The sequence below is a fragment of the Nanorana parkeri genome, unplaced genomic scaffold, assembly GCF_000935625.1.
Source record: "Nanorana parkeri isolate BGI_ZX_2015 unplaced genomic scaffold, ASM93562v1 scaffold1380, whole genome shotgun sequence".
Taxonomy (NCBI): Eukaryota; Metazoa; Chordata; class Amphibia; order Anura; family Dicroglossidae; genus Nanorana; species Nanorana parkeri.
In genome coordinates, this window is record NW_017307648.1 from 184,064 (window position 1) to 205,751 (window position 21,688).

The 21,688-nt window shown below is 47.7% G+C and overlaps 1 protein-coding gene across 1 annotated transcript in view; it reads right to left on the bottom strand.

Annotated features, from left to right (window-relative positions):
• The window catches only part of INTS4 (integrator complex subunit 4), a 60,977-nt gene that overhangs the window by 33,342 nt on the left and 5,947 nt on the right, over positions 1-21,688 (bottom strand). The window contains 12 exon segments of the mRNA XM_018569689.1: positions 329-497; positions 1,640-1,773; positions 5,000-5,115; positions 5,214-5,356; positions 6,559-6,764; positions 8,706-8,880; positions 11,858-11,929; positions 12,973-13,093; positions 16,664-16,752; positions 19,245-19,295; positions 19,540-19,725; positions 20,826-20,932. Coding sequence (XP_018425191.1) covers positions 329-497; positions 1,640-1,773; positions 5,000-5,115; positions 5,214-5,356; positions 6,559-6,764; positions 8,706-8,880; positions 11,858-11,929; positions 12,973-13,093; positions 16,664-16,752; positions 19,245-19,295; positions 19,540-19,725; positions 20,826-20,932 — 1,569 coding nt within the window.

Genomic DNA, 21,688 nt, shown 5'->3' on the forward strand with positions numbered 1-21,688 from the left:
TGTGGGGGGGGGGAGAAAAAAAAAAGATTTGATACCTGTAATACTCACTACAAACACTCTTCTGCAGTACCATCAATGAAGGATATAACGGTTACATGGTTTGTATTCTCCTTGTAGCTGCGGGTCCTGGGTTCATGTCCCAGCACAGACACTGTCTGAATGGAGCTAGTATGTCCACTTCATGGATACAACTAAGACACATACTAGCAGACTATTTGACATCTGACCAATCTGGTCCAATAGTGTATACAGGATGTTTGAACATTGGCAATTGACAAGATATGTCCAAGACCAAGACAAGGAGTCCATGAAGCGAGTTGAAGGGGCGGCACCACCTACCGGATAGTATATTCCAGGAGCTCCTGTGACCCCTGGGTCCCCAGATTCTGCAAGTTATGAACATGCTCCAGACTGTTCTGTAGAAATTGCTGAGATGGATCCTCATGGGTGGAGCCAGGCTCCACATCTGGAATCCAAGACCACTTCACTCCAGGCAGCTAAGGCAAAGAAACGTGTATGAATTAAAGTGTCATCCCTTGGGATAAAAAATAAAATCTATATCTAGCAGCGTACCTCATTTACTTCCTAGGTTACTGTCCCCTTTTGGTGTAACATTTGCTGCTATAGGATGGCTACTCTGCCTTGCAGGGTCCCCAGCGTGTATGCTCCCAAGTGCAGCACTCCAAACCACTCCCCTCCCCTCCACAAGGCACTGATTAACAGCTGCTACAGTGCCTCCCTGCATAGCCAGCTACTCCCCTGCTCCTCCTCTAGGCTTTGAATGACAGCAGCTACTGCACCTCCCTGCATTCCAAGCCCTTCCCCTGCCCCTCCTCCAGGCTTTGATTGACAGCAGCTACTACAGCACCTCCCTGCATTCCAAGCCCTGCTCTGCCCCTCTTTCAGGCTTTGATTGACAGAAGCTACTACAGCCCCTCCCTGCATTCCAAGCCCTTCCCCTGCCCCTCCTCCAGGCTTTGATTGAAAGCAACTCACACCCCTCTCTGCATTCCAAGCCCTTCCCCTGCCCCTCCTCCAGGCTTTGATTGACAGCAGCTACTACAGCACCTCCCTGCATTCCAAGCCCTGCCCCTCTTTCAGGCTTTGATTGACAGCAGCTACTACAGCACCTCCCTGCATTCCAAGCCCTTCCCTTGCCCCTCCTCCAGGCTTTGATTGAAAGCAGCTCCCACCCCTCTCTGCATCCCAAGCCCTTCCCCTGCCCCTCCTCCCGGCTTTATTTTACAGCGGCTACAATCCCTCCCTGCATTTTAACCAAATGGTATTTAATAACCCCTTTTTGTATCACCCCAAGGTGATCTCATTTTTTGGCACAGTTATTTGGAAATGAAGAAACATGCTAGTTAAAAGATGGTGGTGGAAGAAAGCTCCCCGAAGGATGATACTGCATGGCACTGAAACTGCATTGTGTGCATGGGCTACATGCACGGTCAGCTGCGGAGAGACTATAGGCAATACTGGTGACCATTCCATTTTGCTTTGGGCACAGCTTACTCCAGTTCTCTTTAGAACAGCCAGCCAAACAGGCTGCAGGTTGGGCCCCGATGTATGATATCCCTTATGGCCAGCTTGGACAGATGCCGATGACCAGAGAAGTGATACCAACACCAGGACTTACGTTGAGTGCAGGGACCAGGTGCGACAGACTGTCCCGCAGGTAGGCGTAGTGGCGGAACATGTGGTCAGAGAACAGGGCTGGCATGGTGGGGCAGGTTTTTGCAGCATTAAATATCAAAACCAGAAGAGCGATATCTAGTGAGGAGAGTTAAAGACTTTACAATATCGTGTATTATACAGAAGATGATCAAAACAAATGATAAACTTTATCATTGACTTCAGAGGTTCAGAAGTGTAAGAGACTTCTAGTGAACAGATTTTCTACAGCAATGTAACATTAAAAGGAGAACTATGGGGTTAGGGCTTTTCCCCATAGTTCTCCTTAGGGTAATGGGAGGACACAAACTAGCGTCCTCCCTTCACCCTAGGCTCAGGATACCGTGAGCTATAGCTTGCGGTATACTGAGACGCTGCAGTATACTGCGAGCTGCTGCTCGCGGTACACTGAGACGCCGCTGCTGAAGCGGATCCTGACAATTATGTCTGGATCCGCCCAGCTGCGTGAGTGACAGCGGTCTCTGCCTATCTAGAGGCAGAGCCAGCTGTACCCGCCCCCTCCCCCGTCCGTTCCGCCAGTCAGCGCTGGAGGATCGGAGCGGGGAGAGGGGGAATGCAGCCCCTCCCCTGTCACGGCAGAGAGCTGTGACAGGATCGAGAAGTGAGTGAACGCCGGTATGTGTTCGCTCACCTCCCGATCTACTGAGCCGACCTGTGACAGTGTCATTGTCACAGGTCGGCTAGAACTATGAGGTGAGTGAAAAGCACTCGCCTCATAGTTCTCCTTTAAAGGAAACCTGTGCTGAGGGAAACACAGAGCCTTCCGCTACTGATGCCTCCTCCCATTTGCTGGGCTACCATTCAATCTCTCTGGTTTCAATGCACATGCACAATGGAACAATCATGCACATAAAAGGACGTCTGATGAGGACCTAGCTCCTTGCTCTAAGAGGGGACAGCTTCCTTGGTGGATTTATTTGCAGGTGAGACACTACCTCACTTACCCAGCAAAACGAGGAAGCTTTGCAAGAGACATGTCCAGCTTTGAGAGGGCGTGCTCTGGCAAAGGCCCCTCTCGACACCTCATATCATGGATTTATAGCTTAGTGCGTCCCGCCAAACCCGCTCGAACCGCCACCTTGAGAATTGCCTGGGAGAGGGAGCTAGACCTAGACATCCCGGAGGATATGTGGGAAACAGCGTGTGTTGGGGCCCACAAGAGCTCAATGAGTAGCAGGACCCAAGAAACCAATTTCAAAATCCTCTCGTGCTGGTACAGAATCCCAGGTACAGAACTCCAGGTACAGAATCCCAGGTACAGAACTCCAGGTACAGAACTCCAGGTACAGAATCCCAGGTACAGAACCCCAGCACTGCTCCATAAAATTGACCCTGCAATACCAGAGCCCGGCTGGAGATGCACCTCGGCACGAGGTACACTTCTCCACATCTTTTGGGCGTGTTCTTCTCTAAGCCTTTTGGAGACGGGTCCACGATCTTATCTGTCAAATTACGGGGGAACAGCTGGCTTTTCAACAAGTGTCTACCTACTACATATCCAGGAGGATGATAGCGGGGACCTCAAAAATCTATCAGCAAGCATCTGATTAATGCAGCTAGATCATTGATACCCAGACTTGAGAGATGTGAGGTCCCCATCTCTCACCGAATGGATTCATCAGGTAAATTATATTTCTGAAATGGAAGAACTCTTTTTTTATCAAGTAAGACAAACTTACCAAATTCTCCAAATTGTGGGCGCCATGGACCCACTTCTGCCTGGGAAAGATATATGCAGAACTCACGCATGACCTCGCGTAAATGACTAGAACACACGCCTGTTGCCTACCGATCCTCTGTGACCCCTTTATAGGGTGAAGGAAAGTACGCCTCATGGGAATGAGCCCCAAGGGATCCCCCTTCCCCTATATCACCCTACCCTCTGACCTACCCTGGAGTCCTCAGTGGGTTTACCATGGAGGACTCTATGCTTTCTAATGCACGTCTTCACTACCTCTACAACTCTATGATTCTCGTCCCTCTATGTTTGTGTTGTCCTGCTGCCTGTCTTTGTTTACTTGATGATCTTACCGTTACCAGATACCAAACTTTTAGCCTCTTGGGTTTAGGTCACCGAACTGCATGCCCATTCCAACGTTATCTGTAATACGCATGTTAACCTCTCAGTATTGACCTATTGCTGTATTATGCGAGACCTGCCAACAACACGACCTGTCAATACCCGATTGAGAGTTATGCGGCATTCCGCTTGGATGATGTGATATGTATGATCACACTGTATGCCTTTCACTTTTCTTATGTTCAATAAAACAAAAATTTAAATGGAAAAAAATAAATAAAGGACGTTTAACTTGTTCTGGGTCAGCAACCCAGAAATTACTCAATCTAGTGGGTAACAATACAAGCTGGCCAGTAGCAAAATCAGTAATGGCACCCACCATTCTTTCCATAGCTTTACTTTCATTCCCCCCTATCCTTTTAATGGTTCGTGCACACGATTGTAATAATTAGACACGTACACATCCATAATGGTTCACATTCGTAAAATTCTTCTCCCATTCCTCTAGCTCTAGTCTTCAGTCCCAGCATATACGCATACATTATGCAAAAATATTGACTGTGGATGGATTATTTTATTGGGTTCGGCTTTATTGCTGAGAGATGGGACTAGTATTCCATGCACACAGGGAACGCAACCTGAAAGGCACTTGTCTATGGAGGAGGATGTGCCGCACAGGCTGGCTCAGCTCAGCAGTGGACCGACAGACGGATCCCGGATCACCCAAGAGGATATGATGGCTACTAACACTCCTTACATCAGCTCCAAATACAAACCAACACAGTGCAGGGAACTAAAACCAAAACTCATCTCGTATTATTGTACCTAGATGGGACTTCTATGCTGAACATGAACTAATAGTGTAGCTTTCTGTATAATGGATAAAACGTCCATGTGACCATAACGGCACTTTAAAGGACGTTTACAGAATGGAGGCGATTTTTGATTTGATAGCAATTTGCAGAATTGTTTTATTGATTGGTTTTAAATTGTAGCAATCACGTGAGGTTTTGTTTCATTTGAGAATCCTGCTAATATTTGGCTATTGACAGAAATTTGTTCATTTAAAAACCAACATTCTGCGGTGTTGACGCCTGGCCCATGTCCATCTGTAGTTACGTTCAGTTTACGATGTACTTGTCATGTTTTAGTTACTGCTCTACCGCACTTTGTGACACACTTTGCACTGATTTTGTATGTTTTCTACGTTTCAATAAAGATGTTTTGAATTTAAAAAAAACAACAACGCAACACTCTGATCAATGTAGCACAGAAAAAGGATACAGGATGGATTGTCCATATCGGGCTCCGGCACGTCAAAGAAAGGGTGGGTACCCAGGAGATCAGGGACCAGTGACAGGACCAGCGTGGGGTGTCTGCAGCCGAGGAACCTCAAACATCTGCAAAACAGGAAATGCAAAAAGCGATAGTAAACATGTTTTTATACACCCAAGTAAACTAATTGTTTTAGGGATTCAGCTTATTGTAGGATAGTTACTTCCAGATGGAGTCGCGGTCGGTGGGGTATCTGGACATGTTCTTGAGAAGCTCCACCAGGGCCATGTTAATGCATTCTTTAGTTGACACATTGGTGCAGCACAGCAGTTCGTGCAAAGCCTCCCGAATGTCACGGGAAGAGTCCTACAAGAAAAAGGGAGGCATGTCGGGTTGGTCAGAACATTTATCTCGACCACATTTGCATATATTATTTTTTTTTTTTGCCCAATGGATTAATTTTTAAAAAGAAAAGAAAAAAAAAAGTTATATATTGCAGCTTCCCAGTTCTAAAATGTGGTGGCTGCAATAGTTTTCTTTTATCAGGCTTTTCTTTCACCTGATGATCCCCCACTTCCTGTCCAAGGGTGACAATGCTCACTCACTGTACAGTGTCTATGGAGGAGCAGTGCTGTCACCTTAGAACAGGAAGTGTGTTAGGACAACAGAACACCACTCTCCCTTCTCCATAACGTAGGTGGGAGGTGTTCTGCAGCTAGGGATGCACCGATACTAGTATCGGTGCCGATACCAAGTATTTGGGCGAGTACTAGTACTCGCCCAAATGCTCCGATACCGGAACTTCCGGTCAGAGGGAGATTTTTTTCCTGAACGGCAGTGCCGCGAGGGAACATGGAGCCGGCTTCCCGGCCAATCTGAAAGCCGGGAGGCGGGTAATGACTCGCCGCCCGGCCTCCTGATTGGCTGGGAAGCCGGCTTTATGCTAATTGGTCGCATGGAGCCGGCTTCCAGGCCAATCAGGAAGCTGGGCGGCGGGTAATGACCTGCTTCCTGATTCACTGTGAAGTGGATTATAACCCGCCTCCCGGTTGGCCCTCTCGATGTTGATTGGCTGGGAAGCTGGCTTCCCAGCCGATCAACATCGAGCCGGCTTCCTGGGCAATCAAGAAGCCGGGCAGCGGGTAATGACACACCGCCCCGCTTTCCTGATTGTCCGTGAAGCTGGCTCCATGCTAGCGGAAGTACCGGTATCAGTACTCGGTATCCGCAAGTACCGAAAGATAAATATCAGTACTCGCACTCAATACTGAAAAACCGGTATCGGTGCATCCCTATCTGTAGCCCTTACACGCTGTCAAACATTTGAGTTTACACTGCAGAGTGTAAGGGACAGCGCTAGATTTCTATCAGGGGGTTTTGCACTTATTGAATTGATATAACAAAAACACGTCCAATGGTATATAACAGACCACAAGGGAGCAAATAAGAGAAGCTCAATGTTATATTGTTTATACATGACACACCAGCCTGGAAAGAGCATGCTGGGAGTTGTACTTCTTCACGAACTGAACGACAGCTGTCTGCCCCTCCCTTCTCTGTACTCTCACCTCCAGTACGGCCAGGATTGTGTCCAGTTGGTCCTCCCGGAGGGTAATGTTTTCGGAGATCTTTCGCATGGTGTGGATGGACTGCAGCCGCACTTCTTCTATCTCGTCATTGAACATGTCCACCAGAAAGTCCAGACATTTCTCTGCGAACGGGGGGGAGGAACGAGCCAGCAGACACAAGGCCTCCACCGCAGCGATCCTCACCTCTGCAGAGACAGCAAAGAACAGAATATCTATAAAGAGAGACCCCAATGCTGACTGAGACTGAGCTATTGGATCCTTCTATTGTAATGTGTTTATCACATCGGACAGATGATCAATCCCGCTCGCTTCCTGTGGTGGGTGCTGGCCATAAGTGCACACAGCCAGTTCACCAGCTGCGTCCAACCCTCTTGGCACTGGTATACTTTTATTAGAGGGACACCTGTACCATCTGCTATTTAATATAAAGAGCTGCAGTGCAAATGTATTGTTACAGGCATTGATACAACGCCAACAATTTACAGAGCTTTACATTGACATGAATCCCCGCCCCCAAGGCATCTACAATCAAAGGTCCCCATCATATGTGCGCTCATGTATGTATGCATATACTAGGGCCAATTTAGAAATTTAGACAGGAGTCAATCAACCTACCAGCATGTCTTTGGAGTGTGAGATGAAATCAGAGTACCCGGAGGGAACCTACGCAAGCACAGGGAGAACATGCAAACTCCATGCAGATAGTGTCCTGGCCGGGACTTAAACCCAGGAGTGCTGCAGGGCAGAAATGCTAATCACTAAGCCACGATGTGGTCCAGCATGCTGCAGCCATCACCAGATAACAAGTTCCCATCTTGCCAATTAGCCTATGTCAGTGTCTGAGGCAAAGGATTTCATTGGTCTTTGCAGTGCTCCGAGGCACACAGCACTACAGAAGGCACACAGTCTCTTCTTTAGCGAACTACATTTTTGGTGCAGATAAAGTGTATCTAAACCCCAAAACAAAAATGCAACATATTGAAGCTTACCAGCCGATGTGGCGGCTGCATTAGTTACCTTTTTCATGCTTTTGTTACCTTATTACTGGTACTGGTAATCCTGCCAATGACACACTTCCTGTAACAGGGGTGACAATGCACACTCACCATAATGTATCTATGAAGGAGCAGTGTTGCTACCCTAGGGCAGGGCTACAAAACATAGCCCTCTCTCCTCCAATAAACTGATGGGGGTACTTTAGAGATGGCTGTCGGGGTTACATACCATTTAAATGCATGTAAAACTACGGGGACCTCTTAGAGCCTAAAGACTACAGCTGCACGAGGGCATCACAATGCGGGGATCAGTTGGTACAAGCTATAGTGCTGGGTCACCGGACTCTATCCCTGGAAGAGGTGACGGCAAAGAAAATGAGATGGTGGACATAGGCAAGTTAAAAAATGGTGTGTGTATATATATATATATATTTTTTTTTTAATAAATTGGTGAAATGATGGGAGCAGGGTTTAACTTTGCCTGGGGATGGCCTTTATATGTGTAGGAGCGATCATGACAGTGGCAATTTCAAAAATTGGAACCAAGACAAATTGATCTGGTCTCCTGCAGCCAATGAGATTTAAAGGAGAACTATGAGGTGAGTGATTTTCACTCATCTTCATAGTTCGAGCCGACGTGTGGCAATGAAACTGTCACGCCAGCTCAATAGATCGGGAAGTGAGCTTGCTCACTTCTCGATCATCTCCCTGCAGAGAGCGGTGACTCTCAGTCACGGCTCCCCGCAGAGATCCCCCACCTCCTCTCTCCTCCAGCGCTGACTGGCGGAACGGACGGGGGAGGGCAGAGCTGGCTCTGCCTCTAGATAGGCAGATCCAGCTGTCACTCATGCAGCTGGGTGGATCTCGACAGTAACGTCAGGATCCGTCCCGCCTGCGGTGGTCTCAGTATACCGTGAACTGTTGCTCGCGATATACTGAGCTTTGGGTGACGGGGGGACGCTAGTTTATGTCCTCCCGTGACCCTTAGGAGAACTATGGGGAAAAACACTGACCCCATAGTTCTCTTTGAATGCTTTATTCTCCCATTGCTGGTTCAGGAACAGAAACTAACTCATGCTTTGTTGCTATGGGAATTACAATTGTATCCTTGTTATAACCTATTCTCCATACCGTACATCTCGTCCTCCAGACCATGAACGAATGCTCCGCAGGCCCCAGACTCTATCAGGTTCACAGATTCTGTGTCTAGCTCCTCTCTGGGGGCATCGTCCCCCCACTTTCTGCCGCTGGAGAACTCCCCGGAGCTGTACAACTCTTTGGCTCGCTCGTGCGCGGTTCTCTTTCTCTGTGAGGCAAGAAATGTGCAAGAAAACAGAGTTAGTTACCTGGTAACTATTTCCAGGAACCTCCCAAGACATAAGAGAGTGCGGTTCTGCCCACCTAAGGAAGGAATCATAATGCTTAGGTCTCGTTCACACCTAGGCGTATTGCATATGCGCACTATCGCGCGATTCGCGGTAAAAAAGTTGCGCGACAAACGCGCGTTTCCGAAGGCTACTTGGCTGTATCCCAATGGAAACGCGCAACAAAAACGGCCCAAAGTAGTACATGTACCTTTTCAGGCGTGGGCCGTTTTGTAGCGCGTTAGGGACGGGCGGAAATACGCCAAGGTGGGAACGAGACCATTGAATACAATGGGATTTATATTTTTGAGCGTTTTGTAGAGCGTTCGTCGAGCGTAGAACGCGCTACAAAACGTTCAGGTGTGACCGAGTGCTTACTGATAACAAAAGAACACCCTCATTGCTCATTGGCTCGGTATTATAATAGAACGCACTATAAATGAGTTTAAACCCCATACCACTAAAATAACGGGAGAGAATTCCCTCCTGTGCTGTAGCATTTCTAGAGTTACCAGATCACTAATAACTGGTTTCCCCAATCATCTTCCAAGACAGCTCATGAGAGGATAAGCTAGAGATGATCTATTATTATGGGACTACTGCTTTGAAGAACTTCACCCCAAAGGCTAATTCTCGATTTGAGAGTAGGGCAACCCAGTCGTTTTGAACAGCCGTATAGAAATTGCACTATATGGCAGCTCTGCAGAACTGTTCAGGCAAACCACTAGGTCTTCCAGAACATCAAACAGAGATATCCACTACCCAATACCACCAATTCAAGCTAGCCAGGGCCACTGGGGTAGAATCTGAACTGCATAGTCCAGGAGGCCCCTGCCTCTAGCATGAAAGCCTTGCCATATTGATGTTCCAATGTTCTTGCTAGGCCTGAGGAAACACAAAAGAGCTAAGGCAACGAGTCTGAGCTTGTTCTATTGTCTGTGAGCCTTGTGTTTCCAGTTTTAGTTGGGTGGACCCACACTCTCATGTGCTGTCCTGGAGGATGATTGGGGAAAAATACTGAAATCAATATTCTGCTACAGAATGAATGTAACATAGTATGTAAGGTTAATGTGGCAGATGAGGTTTAATATCGATAAATGCAAAGTTATGATGGACTAATGTCTTTATTCAACCTCAAATACTATGTAACTATGTAACTATGAATAAAGACCAAGGTCCATCCAGTTCAAGCTGTGTGTGTGTGAGAATGGTCTTTTATTCTTTCCGGTTTCCAGCCTACACTACTTATTTTCTATTCTTTATCAACAATAATAATCTCTGCTGTTGCATCCGACCTTTTAAGAGGACAACATTTCTGTCATCTGAGAGGCACTGAAAAATAGCGCAGTGGGCTGCAGCTCTATGTGTCTCTTTTCCCTGTATCTCATTTTATTTTAAGTGTCCTTTATTTTTCTCCACATTCTATGCTATAGAAAAGAAAAAGAACAAAACAGAGTGGCTTAAAATGTTCAGCAAAGATAAAATGCAGTATGCAATCATTGTTACAGACATGTCCCAGCATTAACCAAATGTGGTGACCGGCATTGTCCTGCAATGATGTATGCATATATAATATACAATATACAAAACAACTGCATTCCGCAACGCACTGGAGCTCACATGATGTCAGCGCCAGTCACCGCACTGCAGTTCCACTACAGTTGGTAGATGTAAATGAAATGTCACATCTATCTAGACCAGTGGTTCTCTACCTGTGTAACCTCAGGGCCCACAATTGTCCTTGGTCATTAAGTCGCGACCCAAGTTGCACTGCAATGGAACGCACGGCATTGCAGTACTGCACGTTCCGGTGAGGGCGATTTAACTGTGGGCGGGAGTTGCGTTTGGGGTGCCCACATATTCAAATGAATGGCAATGTAACACACCTCCCGCACCAGAACACATAGTAGGTGCGATTGTGTGGTACAGTGCGTTAATGGCACAGGACTGTTCAATTAACGCACTGTACTAGTGTGAACGGGCCCTCAAAAACACTGACAGACACACACAATCTCTCACACACACACACCAAAAAGGAAAAAAAGTTAATATTTTTTTCTTTTATAAGACCTCCCAGTCTCCCTACCTTAATGGAACTGGAGTGGATCCTCAGCCTGGGGGCCAGTGTGGGCTGCTGTGCTGTGATGGAGCTCCATCCATACATGCATTGCTTGTACAACTCCCTTGCACACGCTGTAGAGGTGCCGGGAGCCAGAATGTGACGTCACTTCGGTCCAGGCACCTCTACGGGACATGTGAGGGAGCTGTAAGCAATGCAGGTATGGATGGAGCTCCTTCACAGTCATACCCCCATCTCACCTCAAGCTGACACTCAGCGCCAGGCAGCATATTCTGAATGGCTTCTTGGCGGGAGAACTGCTGGTGCTGCACTAGGGGGAGGCAGAGGAGCCTCTCATCTAAAAAAGTGGAAGGCACGCGGCGACCCACTGAATACGGGTTCACGACCTACCAGTTGAGCACCAAGGATCTAGACCACCAGCACAGAATACACATCAGCCTGCACACTAAAATAGAACATTTTAGCATGCAGACGTGTGCAATCAGAGTAGAGTAATGAAGAGTTGTAAAGACAATCACATCACATTTTGTCACGGTTTGGAGAACTGACTAGGCAGATGCGAGTTAGAAGAGAATATACCTTGTCCATACAAAAGCAGGTTGTGGGAGGCCGGTGAGAGCCAGGAAAACAAGAGCACGACATTTGCTTCTCTACTCATGAAATAACTCTGTTAATAATAAAATGGACTGTAGGAGAACGAGCACCATTCATTTGCATTGCCCTGGTATGTATTTATCTGATTTAGAGTTCAATCAGGTGTTAAATAAAGCCATGTAACATATCAGATCGCTTTCAAATGATGCCCACATACTCCCAATTCAGTATACAAGATACTATACCCGCAGGTCAGACATAAGCTTCTTGTCCAAGGTCTGCTCCAGGAAATGGGGGCTGACTTGCAGCATGGATCCCTGCAGTACACAAGAAGAGGAAGTCAGTGCGTGTTATTAAAATAACATAGACAGTTTTTAGTGAGCACAGCAGTACCAAATAGCAGAACAGGATTATGATTTCCATTTCTCTTTTAAAGCCATCGTCACCTTGCCCATCCTTGTAAAGGCCCCCCACCCTCCCCGATCCAGTTATGCTCACTTTACCAGTGCTCCCTAGCTACTTCTGCCTACGTTGCAGCCGGTGACAACACCCAGTGAGTCTGTGTATGGAGGAAGTATGGGGAAACATAAGGTAACCCCCACACCCCCTCCACAACAGTGCTGGGGTCTAGCAGCCAATCGTACACATGACTGAGGGAGGGATGTCACTTGCTCCTCTGACCTTCTGTCACAGCTGGTGACACTTTATGTCTACATGCGGTCCAGCAACTAGTGCATGTCATTTCCTGGTGACAACAGTGGACCATGAGAGTCGGAACGGCCACTTGGACTGACAACAGCTACTTTGCTGCACTAAAATCCCAATCAGCATTGTCAGCCCAACCTACTGCTACTGGACTACAGAACTCTACACCCCCCCCCCCTTTCCACAAGCTTACGTTAAATTATTTCCTAACCAAACAATGCCGCTGACTTGACTTCCAAAAGCCTGCCCACATACTGCGTGGAAGAAAAGGGCTCTTGGGAGCGTGCCTAGGTCAATAGCAAATGAGCTCCAAGAAGCAGCACTGAAGCTATGTACAGCACCCTGCAGGTCCCTCACACCAGCTATGATCTGCCTGCACTGCATAGAGAAGCCCCCGTGATGATGTATGCAATAAAAATGGAAATGATTTAAACATCTCATTAGCATGTTGAGGAGCCAGAGAAGGCAAAATATACGCAGGATTATAACTAGAACCATTTCAAGCCTCTGAGAACATTTTAAAGGTTCCAATATAACCCTGTGATCCAAATTGTCCAGTGACAGAATGTGAGGATCTGGCTGTTCAGAGCCGTTTGCAATCTATGATGTCATACATCTACAGTAGACGGTACGGAGAAGCAGAACAGATACCCACCAAAATTTTGCAGGCTTGAACCCGGACCACCCACGATCCATCGCTGACCATGTGAGAGACCTTGCCAAAAGCATCATCCACCAGCCGGATCTCCTCATGGGAGGACGGGATAGGAACAATGCTGGAAAAGGAAGAGGGAGAGTTACACACAATGGTGACAAGGCATTTCACCAGAACATGTGACAGAGCAAGAGATACACTAGATCAGGGCTCAAAAATTTCAAGTCCTGAGCTACTAGCCAGGCCTTAAGAGTCACTAGCCACCAGTTGGCCCACCTAACCCTTACCCTGCCCGGTTTATCTGTGAGTGATTAGAGAGGTCTGCAGCAGACCTCACTATCACCCCCAGATAACCAGGCATCGATCCTCCTCACATGCATTCTTTCTTTCGGCCAGAGCTCAGAACTGTCAGAGCTCCGGCCAAAGGAAGCCAGAGCTGACAGGAGCTGCTCTGCGGTCTGTACAGATGCAGACCGTGGAGCTTCTCCCACAAGTCAGGTACGCGGTCTGCGACCGTGAGCATAACATGTCAGCTGGCTGTGGGCCACATAGTACCGGTTCGCGGGCCAGAGTTGGCCCGCGAGCCGGTACTTGGAGACCCAAATTTCCACTCGCCCTCACCTTATTTTTACTCGCAAAATGCGAGCAGGCGAGTGGAAATTTTGAGCCCTGCACTAGATTACCAAAAGTATTGGGAACCCCTCCAAATCATTGGATTCCGGTGTTCCGTGATATTTTCTTGCTACTAAACACTCCACGGTCCCGTTAGTGGTATTATAACAGAGTGGAAGCAACTGGGAACAACAGCAACTCAGCCACCAAGTGGTAGGCCACGTAAAATGACAGAGCGGGGTCAGCGCATGCTGTAGCGCACAGTGCGTAGAAGTCACCAACTGTCTGCAGAGCCAATAGCTACAAACCTCCAAACTCCATGCGGCCTTCAGATTGGCACAACAACAGTGCATAGAGAGCTTCATGGAATGGGTTTCCATGGCCGAGCAGCTGCATCCAAGCCTTACATCACCAAGTGCAATGCAAAGCATGGGATGCCGTGGTGTAACGCACACCGCCACTGGACTCTAGAGAAGTGGAGACGTGTTCTGACCAATCACGCTTCTCTTTCTGGTAATCCGATGGATGTGTCTGGGTTTGGCGGTTGCCAGGAGAACGGTACTTGCCTGACTGCATTGTGCCAAGTGTAAAGTTTGGTGGAGGGGGGATTATGCTGGAGGGTTGTATCAGGGGTTGGGCTTGGCCCCTTAGTTCCAGTGAAGGGAACTCTTAAGGCATCAGCATACCAAGACATTTTGGACAATTTCATGCTCCCAACTTTGTGGAAACAGTTTGGGGATGGCCCCTTCCTGTTCCAACATGACTGCGCACCAGTGCACAAAGCAAGGTCCATAAAGACATGGATGGGGGAGTTTGGGGTGGAGGAACTTGACTGGCCTGCACAGAGTCCTGACCTCAACCCGATAGAACACCTTTGGGATGAATTAGAGCGGAGACTGCGAGCCCGGCCTTCTTGTCCAACATCAGTACCTGACCTCACAAATGGTCCAACATTCCCATAGACGCACCCCTAAACCTTGTGGATGCCTTCCCAGAAGAGTTGAAGCTGTTATAGCGGCAAAGGGCGGAGCCAACCCAATACTGAACCCTACGGACTAAGACTGGGATGCCATTAGAGTTCATGTGCGTGTAAAGGCCAGCGTCCCAATACTTTTGGTAATATAGTGTAGATGCAGAGGCAGAGATTTATGGCTGATGTGGAGAGAGGGCGATACAGAAATCTGAACAAGAATCTAGCACCCATCTGACCTCTACATGAAAGTATAAAACATATGCTTCCCGCTTTCATCACAGCAGTAAATGAGTAAGCACACCACACAACAACTGTGCAAATTACTTCTGTATTTAGCAAAATGAAATATAGTAATGAGCATGCATAGTACAGACTGTGTATAAGAGAGCCAACCATTTTCCATATAGTCATACAACAGAGCGTCACAATAAGTGACTACATCTGCAAAAGGATACAAATGGCATATATATCCTCAAAGTAGGCAAAGATGCATAGTGCATAGCTATGCTAAATACAGAAGTAATTTTGTGGTGTGCTTACTCTACATATAGATCAGTACAGTAAACTCTCAGTTATCCGGTATTCAACTAACCAGAACTCTCATCTAACCAAAAAATAAATCCCCTGTGTACTCACTGTTCTGCGGCATGTATTACCCTAGAAATGATCGTGTGTCTATTTGTCCTTATCTGCTTTTGATGACTGCATTTCAATATTAATATGAAGTCAATACAGAGTTTTATGTTATGGTATAGTATGGGGTATAGACCTATTTTTAATAGTAACTCTCAAGCAACCAGAAACTACATTTATACGGAATCTACCAATCCCTGTGGGTGCCGGATAACAGGGCGTTTATCGGCGCATCCCTGGTTTCTTTTCTCCCCACTGGGCGGGGAGAAAAGAAAGTGACAGCCGGCCGAGCGCTGCGGTGGAGAGCGCTGTGAGCGGCCGGCGTCTCCTCCCACACCGCTCTGTCGCCTATCACAGTCCGGCAGAGCGGTGTGGGGGCGGAGACAGCGTTGTCACAGGAGGCTGGGCTCTCCTCTCTATGACGCTCGATCAGCCTCCTGTGACAGCGTGTCAGAGAGAAAAGCAAGGTACACACACTCAGTGATCAGTGATCGCTGAGTGTGAGTACATAATTGAGGACATGGTATCCTCAATTATGAATGAATGGGGAGTGATCTACATCACCTCTACATCACCCTCATTCATTCATAATTGTAGTTATAGTAAACATACCATGTTATCAATGATCAGGAACACTCATAAAGGATTCCTGTTCATTGATGGTGCACCTCTATATATTATTGATGGTCTGCAGGGATAACTCCACAGTAAGCTTTAGCACCCATAAGCCTGTAATGGTTTTCCAGGGTGTGAAATCATTATCCAATACGAACCCATATTACTCGCCTTGGGTTGGAAAAACTCGCACTCACGCAAAGGCACTATAGCTGTTTCTGTCTTTGTGGTATACCAGACTGCTAATGTGCACTCCGTACTGAGCCGTACTGAGAATCTTAATCTGCCAGTGTGTACACAGTTTGGGGAATTCCAACTTGTCAAAACACACTGGCCACACTCCCCTACCCCCAGGAGACAGCACTCCAGTCTGGCGATTGGCTGCACAGCCACCAAGTGCTGCATTATGACAGGCGGAGTGTTACACATTCCCCATACAGCAGATCGGGATAACAAGAAAGGAAGTGCAAGAAAGGCAAAATCGACCTACTTCTGATCCCTCCTGTCAAGGGAATCTAGTCTGGGGAAAATCCAGGTCCACCATTTGCAATCTGGGATGATCTGTATATATTTTGTGTGCCCAACTATGGCACAGAAAAGAAGCTACAGCCGCATATGTCGCCTTTCCCTGTGATACGACAATAGCCAGGAGTCCCCATTCATTTTTTATTTGCATGCATCTCATTGTATCAGTCAGTCACCTCCTCCCCATTAGCTGCTAAAAAAGCTCACCTAAAGGCAGCTGTAGAGAAGAAAAAGGTGTTCTGGTGTCTTATAGCGCTTGCACGATTTTATTTGACTTCCTTTCAGGGCAGATTTAGATTTTCTTTATTAACATTTAAAAAAAAAATTAATTACCTTTCTGGATAGAGTTGACTTAAAACCCAAATTAGTTCCACAGCAGCACTACGCACTTGTTCATAGTCATCAGTGAGCAGTTTACAAGCCTGTAAAAGGACACACGAGGACATTAAACTTCACATTATAAATTAACATTCTCCATTCTGAAACCATGGCATTCAGGAAACCATCACCCATTGGACACCTATTCTCCATTCTGAAACCATCACCCATCCAAACCCAAGGCGTCAGACTTAATTATCAAAAGGTCTACAGCAAAAACTGTCTTTACCCCTTCACAGACATTCCTCAGATTCAAGCTTTCAGATGTCATTTTACAGTGTGTGTTGGAATCCAGCCGATTGCCAGTTCGGGTTATTTTTATTTCATTGTGTGAAGACCACTTAGATCAGGGGTGCCCATAAGGTCGATCGCGATCACTGGTAGATCGCGATGTCCCGTCTTCTCTGGATCCCCGCTGCTCTCCCCCATCTGTATGCAGCGGGGATCCGAGGAAAAGTGAAGCTGCAGTCGGCGGCGGGGGACGGAGCCGCTATCACAGTGAGGATAGAGCCGCTCGGCTTGGATCTGACAGCCGGCGGTTCTCTCTCTCCTCACTGCAAACGCTGATGTTACAGCGGCTCCGTGTGTGTTTTTTCTTTCTTGCCACGTGTGCAAAAGGAGCTGGCTACTGCTATGCTCCCGAGGTGCTCGTGCGGCTGAATGTGTCAGACGCCGCAGACGGTAAAGGGGCGGGGACACCTCTCCCCGTGTGCAACGGCGGCCACACAAGCACCGTGGGAGGATAGGACCCCCGCGCCACTAGAACGCACTGGAATGCGTTCAGGGGCGGGAGTGGGGTTGCACCACAGCCATGTCCCCCGGCCACAGTTTGATCGCCCGCACATTAGTGCCTACATTCCGATCCAGTGTGATCTGCAAAAATAGTGCTTGCAGCATTTTTGCAGATCGCACTGGACCGGAACGGATGTGCCTGGGTTCCGGGTGCAGGCGATTGCACTGTGGGTGAGGGGCCTGGCTGCGGTGCCATTGGCTTCAACGCACCGCCACGCCCCCTCCCGCCCCTGAACGCAGGCGTTTTTTCGTTGGTAGATCTCATTGAGCTCGTCATTTGAAAAGTAGATCTCCAGACGAAAAATTGTGGGCACCCCTGACTTAGATAAACAATGGAGGTTTAAAGCGGACCTTGCAGTAAAATTCAAGGTCTGCTACAATTGCCCGGGCCCCTCCACCCTTACAAACCACCTGTCTGTAGGTATAAAATTACCTGTAAAGAAAAAAAAAGGTTACATTTCAGCTTACCTTACCCCTATTGCCTTCCAAATCAATGGCCGTGGAGTCACCATCAGATTTCTGGGGAATGCAGAACTGGCAAACTCTTGAGAAAAGGCACTCCAGTCAATTGCAAGAGCGTCTTCTCATGAGATGTTGGCTGCTTTTTATCCCCCGGGATCTAGGGAAAAGGAGTGTGACATCCTCACCTAGATGCCATGGGCGGAAGATAGGGATAAGTCAAGTACGAACCTTAAGCTTTTTCTTTACAGGCGCATTTTACATCTACTAACTGCAGGTGATCTGCACAGGGGAGGGGGTCCAGTCCACTTTAATAAAATGTACTTATGGTTTTTGGCACCCACAACCTAAAGAAAATGCTGCAACCCTCCTTCTTAGAAACACACTCACCTGTATATGTCTGCTATGGCCTCCCACAGTGTTAACCTTCTTCTGTACATGCCATATAGATCCTCATAGATTTATACGGCTGGCCACATAGATCCCCATTGAATTCAAAGGGGCCCTGTCCCGAAGGCAGAGATGGCCGTATAGAAGTCTAAACGGGATCTACTGTGCCGGTAGAAGGATCTAAACTTGGCAGGAGGCTGTGCATCTGGGGACGGGGGAGAATGGGGTACTATTATTAAGCACAGCATTGTTTATTTAAATCTGCACTTACTCTTTAACATGTCACGTGACCTGTAAGTAACCTGTATGCCAGACCTAGGCCCAACCTCTGGATTGGACCTCAACTTCAGCCAATTGAGTACACAGCCATTCTAAAACTAGGCCCCGCTTACACAATTCAACAGGCAAGTAACAGAGCCTCTACAGGACGCTGAGGCTACCACAGCTGTCTGCTGAATTTCGGGGCTTGGCTCCAAAGCAGGAGTGAAGGATCTATGTAATGTATACATCTCAATTAGGAAGTTTCAAGCTCCATTCATATGGGGGGACACATGCTATGTTTTGGGATTCCTGCAGTAAGAACCTACGGATTCCTCTGGCAGGAATTCCAGGTGTTCCCGTTCAGATGTGGCTGCTGTACCCATTGAATTTAATGGCAGGGTGACAGTGGCTGCCTCTGTCAACGGCAATCCACATGTTTGGGATAGATGATTGACACGGCTGCTGTGACCCTGTCATTTACCTGGATGGGTACATCGGTGGCATCTGAATGGGGACACCTGGCATTACAGGCATAGGGTCCTGCCGCAGGAATGCCAGATTGCCCCGTGTGACTGCAGTCTTATAGCTAGTGCACCGTCACTCATTCTTGTTACTAGGATGTGAGGCACTGTACCTGGCTATATGTCCCTTGGTGTAACTTCAGGCCTCTCTCATGGAGCTGTAACTGAGGAAAGACAACACACACATCATCAGTAAATGGCATACAACAATATTAGAATAGTTCATCACACTGAATTCCCTAAGACACGGCAATGACGACACAAAGTACATCAATGCAACCAATCAGGTTTCATCGCAAGGTTCAGCTAGGGAAGATTTTCGATTGGTTGCTATAAGATTTTTTTTTTTTCCTGCCTTAACCCCTCCCTTCCCGTAAAACAAACTCACACAAGCAAGAAAACACTCACCATGGCTTTTATAGCGGCAGTCCGGACACGGGGGTCCTGATCATTGAAATAATCGCCTATTATCTTCTGCACGTCTTTGGTTTGTGCGATTTCTGCCTCTTTTAGGGGGCTTTTATCCACAGACCCGAGACAGCCCAGAAGCTGCAGACACCTGATCCTCACTCCATGGGATGTGTCGGAAAGGTTCTGTATGGGGGACAATTTACAGGTTACTGGACAGTAAAAGCATAAAGGAGGGGCATGAAACATAACACAATCTATAAATCAGTCATCAAGCACATAATACCACAAGGTTATAATTTGTAATTAGCAATATTTAAAGCTTATCTCCGGCCCTCCCTTCAGTCTTCTATCTGACCTCCGGCCTTCCCTTCAGTCTTCTATCTGACCTCCGGCCCTCCCTTCAGTCTTCTATCTGACCTCCGTCCTTCCCTTCAGTCTTCTATCTGACCTCCGTCCTTCCCTTCAGTCTTCTATCTGACCTCCGGCCCTCCCTTCGGTCTTCTATCTGACCTCCGGCCCTCCCTTCAGTCTTCTATCTGACCTCCGTCCTTCCCTTCAGTCTTCTATCTGACCTCCGTCCTTCCCTTCAGTCTTCTATCTGACCTCTGGTCTTCCCTCCAGTTTTATATCTGACCTCCGTCCATCCCTTCAGTCTTCTATCTGACCTCCGGCCCTCCCTTCAGTCTTCTATCTGACCTCCGTCCATCCCTTCAGTCTTCTATCTGACCTCCGTCCTTCCTTCAGTCTTCTATCCGACCTCCGTCCTTCCCTTCAGTCTTCTATCTGACCTCCGGCCTTCCCTTCAGTCTTCTATCTGACCTCCGGCCTTCCCTTCAGTCTTCTATCTGACCTCCGTCCTTCCCTTCAGTCTTCTATCTGACCTCCGTCCTTCCCTTCAGTCTTCTATCTGACCTCTGGCCTTCCCTCCAGTTTTATATCTGACCTCCGTCCATCCCTTCAGTCTTCTATCTAACCTCCGGCCCTCCCTTCAGTCTTCTCTCTGACCTCCGTCCTTCCCTTCAGTCTTCTATCTGACCTCTGGTCTTCCCTCCAGTTTTATATCTGACCTCCGTCCATCCCTTCAGTCTTCTATCTAACCTCCGGCCCTCCCTTCAGTCTTGCACAGTTGTACCGGCTCCTCTACTGGACTGAAATGGCTTCCTCTGATTTCACTGCACACTGGGAGCTTCTCACAATGTGCCTTAGAAAAAAAAGGCTCAAGAAGATTTGTAACTCCTGCACTGACTTTCCAGTGTACAGATCACGTCGGTTCTCCTTATTACCTTGTAGGCGAGATCTACCAATCTCGCCTGGAGAGCGACATTGTCCTGTAACTTCATTCCAATTTCCAGCAAAGTGTCCAGGAGCTGGGCCAGGACCTGGTGGGACTCTACGGAGAAACACAAACAGCAACCATTAACCTCTGGAATGTGTTCAGCAAACAATGTCATTCAGCTGGCATAAAATAACCTAACATCACGTTTCCTTTGTATAAGATACCAATAAATAGGGAAGCACCGATACTAGTAGTATTGGCACCGATACCCAAATGCTCCTGATGCCTACCCCCGATACTGGAACTTCCGGTCAGAAGGAGATTCCCTCTGACCGGCAGTGCCACGAGGGAACATGTAGCTGGCTTCCCAGCCAATCAGGCAGATGTGTAATGACTCGCCGCCCGGCTTCTTGATTGCTCGGGAAGCTGGCTCCATGCTGTTTGGCAGGCTCGATGCTGACTGGTCGGGAAGCCGGCTTCCCAGCGAAAAAGCATAGAGTCGGCCAAACAGCATGGAGCCAGCTTCCCGAGCAATCAAGAAGCCGGGTGGCGGGTAATGACATGCTGCCCGGCTTCCTGATTGGCCGGGAAGCCAGCTGTATGCTAGCACAGGTAGCAGTAATGAAAAAGAAATATTGGTACTCGATACTGAAAAAACGATATTGGTGCATCCCTACCAACAAAGACACTGGTCACAGGTGAAGACAGTATGAAAAGATGAAATCTATGACAGTGGAGGTACAAATGTATGTATACAGGGCGTGTGTTGTATACCCTGTCCAGCTGCCACTCTCCTCCCTGCATTTACCAGCAATTCTTAGCTGTCAAAACGACAGCCAGAAGTTGCTGTGTAAATACAGAATCTGTAAT